Below are 4068 nucleotides of genomic sequence, written 5' to 3'. Positions count from 1 at the left end.
CCGCATGCTTCGATGGAGTCCGCAATACTTGCAACCTTGAAATTTCGAGCCTAGTGCAAGCTAAAATTTAAACCGGGTTAAAAACCATTAAAATTTACAACAATGGGATATTTGTTGTGAAGATACACTAGTATTAAAAATGATGAGTGCAATGGTCTTGTAGATGTTCATGAATTGTTTATAATTAAAATTTATAAAATTTGATTTAAGACAAAGTTATTATGCAGAGTAGATAAAATCAAAACTTGCACATACTCGAATGCTGGGTCATGTACGCGAGGATAATAATGTAGAGGTGTGACTAGCTCTCATCCAGTTGAGAAATGACTAGTGTCACCCAACTCCTACTACACCGATGGATTTTACGCGGATATTCGCAGGAACTATTTTGCTTAATCAAATACTAGTCCAGATGAGAATTAACAAGTCCGATAATTTATCTCTGACTTATGTGGTCCAATTATGCATACCTCTGAACATAAATAAATGAAATAAATAGAGATAAGATAATTTTGTTTTTTATTGTTTTTTGTTTACCCACACCAGCAGCAGCCGGATAGGATGGGAGCAGACGCCAGCAGCGCGACAGTCGGTCAGGCGGCTGAGCCAAGGTGGAGACAGACAGACAAACCCCACGCCTTTTTCACCCCCACCCCTCGCCTCCCCAGAAATCTCATTCCAGCCCCCGGATTCCCTGCTTCCTTTCCCATTCCGTTCACCTTCCTTCCTCTCATAGTTGGTGGCGGAAGCAGACGAACCATTCCGGATTCCTCTCGCCACCGCCGCCGGAGACCGGTAGTCCAACCCTAGCCCGCCCGCCCGCAATGCCGGCCACCGACTCCTCCGCCTCGCCGGCGCACCACCACCACCACACCTCCTTCGGCCGCCACATCCTCTCGCTCCGCCACCGCGACCACGGCCAGATCCACTCCGCCCCGCCCACGCCCGACCACCCCAACGCCACCGCCAACCCCTCCCCCTCCCCGGCCGACCGCGAAGTCGACGCCTTTCAGCGCCACACCGCGGACCTCCTCCTCGACCTGCTGCCCTGCTCCCCCGACGCCGCCCCCGCCGACGCCAAGAACGGCCCGCCGGAGATCCTCTCCATCGCCTGGACCCAGCACCTGCTCGACTCCTTCCTCATCTGCCTCGAGGAGTTCCGCTCCGCGCTCCTCGCCGGCGGCCCCGGGGCCCTCGCGCGCCCCCCGCTCGACCGCCTCGTCGCCGACTTCTTCGACCGCGCCGTCAAGGCGCTCGACCTCTGCAACGCGCTCCGCGACGGCCTCGACCTGCTCCGCCAGTGGCGCAAGCACCTCGCCATCGCCGCCGCCGCGCTCGCCCCGCAGGGCGCCGCGTCCAACCCCGCCGCGCCGCTCGGGGAGGGCCAGATCCGCCGCGCCCGCAAGGCGCTCACCGACCTCACCATCCTCATGCTCGACGACAAGGACGCCGGCGGCGGGGGGCAGCGGAACCGCTCCTTCGGCCGGACGGGTAACGCCGGCAAGGACGCCGCCGGGCAGCAGAGCCGGGGGCACCACCGCCGCAGCAGCAGCGGCTCCGGCTCCGGCTCCGGCGGCTCCCACTTCAGGTCGCTGTCCTGGAGCGTGTCCCGCACCTGGTCCGCGTCCCGCCAGCTGCAGGCCATCGGGGGCAACCTGCCCGTGCCCCGCGCCAGCGACGTCGCCGCCACGGGCGGCCTCGCCTCCGCCGTGTACACCATGGGCGCCGTGCTCTTCGTCACCGCATGGGCGCTCGTCGCCGCCATCCCCTGCCAGGACCGCGGCCTCCAGGCGCACTTCGCCGTGCCCAGGAGCTTTCCCTGGGCCGGCCCGGTCACCACGCTCTACGAGCGCGTCCTCGAGGAGTCCAAGAAGAAGGACCGCAAGCACTCGTGCGGGCTGCTCAAGGAGATACACCTCATCGAGCGGTGGTCGCGGCAGCTCATGGAGATCACCGACGCCGCGCAGTTCCCCCTGGACAAGGAGAAGGACGCCGAGGTGCGGGAGGCCGCGCAGGAGCTGGTGCAGGTGTGCGAGGCACTCAAGGACGGGCTCGACCCGCTCGAGCGGCAGGTGCGCGAGATGTTCCACCGCATCGTGCGCACCAGGACGGAGATCCTCGACTGCTTGAATAGGCCCAACACCGCCGAGTAGGCGAACCGGCATGGATCATCGTGGCAATGCTGTTTGGTTGAACATTGTGTGATATATCAAAATGCAGGTGGTATGCTGATGATCGATCGCCGGTTGAAATCGAGGTAGCTTTCCTCTGCATAAGTTATACATGTGTCTTGATGCATAGAGGCCGGCGTGGCCTTATGATAAAATCGAGTCGTTTAGTTGTATTTGATTTATTCTTTGTTTGTAGCAGCTTGTGAATCCTTCTCTTATCTGGGCAGTGCTTGGTACTGACGGTCTAACACTATTGTTTTATTCTTGAAATCTGGTTTGGCTTGGTTTGGTTTGGTTTGGTAATGCCGCCCAACACTTAGGTGCTTGGTTCATGTTCATGATTGATTAGGGCTGTACAGGGCTTGTTGGCGTGATAGTTTCGACAGTGAGTGATTTATGTGATCCAGGTCCAGTTTAGAGTTGGATGCATGCTAACATCCTCTGTCGATGGTCATGGTGTCAATGAGATGTTTGGGCAACCTTGATTGTTGGTCATGTTATCCTAGTTTGTTGCACCTAGCATGCATTTGCCACTTGGGCACAGATTATCAATGGAGAATGGGGATAGCATTGCTCTGTTGTCTGCAGTAGCGGGTGAAATTTTGGATATCTGGAAATGCATTTTGATCTGATGGCCAGATAGCATTGCTAGTACTGTATGAACCAGTTATGTTAAGATTACCTCTTGTTTTATTCTTCAAATCTGGTTTGGCTTGGTAATGCTGCCAAGCACTTGGGTGCAAGTGCCTGGATGGTGTTGGTGATTTGGCCTGTACAGTGCTTGTTGGTACGACGGTTGCGGCTGCGCGTAATTTATGTGATCCAGGTTCAGTTTAGAGTAGGGTGCATGCTAAGGTGCTCTTTTAATGGTCATGATTTTCATGAGCTGTTTGGGCAACCTTACTTGGTCCTGCACTCCTGCATTTGTAGTTGGCATTGTTCTGTTATCTGCAGTACCGTGTGAAGTTTTTGATCTGTAAATGCATTTTGACTTGGTATTAATGTCATGTGAAGATTGGTCTATTTTGTTGGACAAAGGACATCTTTCCAATTATGTAGATGCTTTGCGTCCGATGAAAACCAGTCCGATCTTTGTATGACGCTCATCTAAATCATATAACAAACGCAATGGATGGTGCATATGCACCGTCGTATCGATATCGGACCAAATTTATCTTGCACATAGCACAACTCCTGTATTTGAGATTGGTCTGTTGGTGATAGTAGATCAGGTGTAAATGTTGTGACGGATGTTCCTCTCGTTTGATTCATGTCTCTGGATTCACAGAGCCTCGTCGGTCATTTAGGGAAATGCGCATATGGATGCAGACTTCTTTCACAATTGGGGATCGAGGGCTCGTGTAGGCCAGACTAAATGGGTTTGCCCTGATTCTTACGTACATGAGTGGGAGTGCACCATATCAGGTAGCCAATTCCTTGCAGCTGGCACTACTACCTCCAATCCTCCATGGCTTAGGGTTCATGGCTCGTTGACTCTGTATAGAAAGTGCAGTCAGTTGGTGTGGCTAACTAGTGTTTTTTCCATATTTGTCTGCACATTCAGTTCAAAGGCTCTGCTAGTAATGTCTGGATGAGACCCAAGCAGGTTAAGATTGGTTAGGCTTCTCCCCTGTGTTGCTGGTAGGCACCACCTAGTGCAACAAGGTTTTCCTTGTTGCAGGGAAAAGTGATGCTGCATGAATGAGAGGCCGCTTGTTGTGGAGACATTTCTTACTGGGCAGGAACTAGGAAGCTGCCTCGCTTCCTCGTGTCTGTCCGTCTTGACACGCCCAACCACAGTTTCTTTCTGCATTTCTTCTTGGTCAGAAGTGTGAGGTGAGCAGCAGCACGTTTGGTTGCAAGGAAGACGCCGATTGTCAACTCAACTACTTTTTTT

General features: G+C 53.7%; 1 protein-coding gene across 1 annotated transcript; it reads left to right on the top strand.

The window, feature by feature from the left end:
- The first annotated feature begins 670 nt into the window (after positions 1-670).
- On the top strand, positions 671-2441 carry LOC109747443 (protein BYPASS1-LIKE). The gene has a single exon (XM_020306498.3). It carries the CDS (start codon positions 825-827, stop codon positions 2151-2153), a length of 1329 nt encoding a protein of 442 aa, XP_020162087.3. The 5' UTR covers positions 671-824; the 3' UTR covers positions 2154-2441.
- Positions 2442-4068: the final 1627 nt, after the last annotated feature.

This window comes from Aegilops tauschii, chromosome 2 (assembly GCF_002575655.3).
Source record: "Aegilops tauschii subsp. strangulata cultivar AL8/78 chromosome 2, Aet v6.0, whole genome shotgun sequence".
Taxonomy (NCBI): Eukaryota; Viridiplantae; Streptophyta; class Magnoliopsida; order Poales; family Poaceae; genus Aegilops; species Aegilops tauschii.
This window is presented reverse-complemented; position numbering and strand designations above follow the sequence as displayed.

Coding starts and splice junctions, on each gene's coding strand:
- LOC109747443 (XM_020306498.3), top strand. CDS start 825: ATGCCGGCCACCGACTCCTCCGCCTCGCCGGCGCACCACCACCACCAC.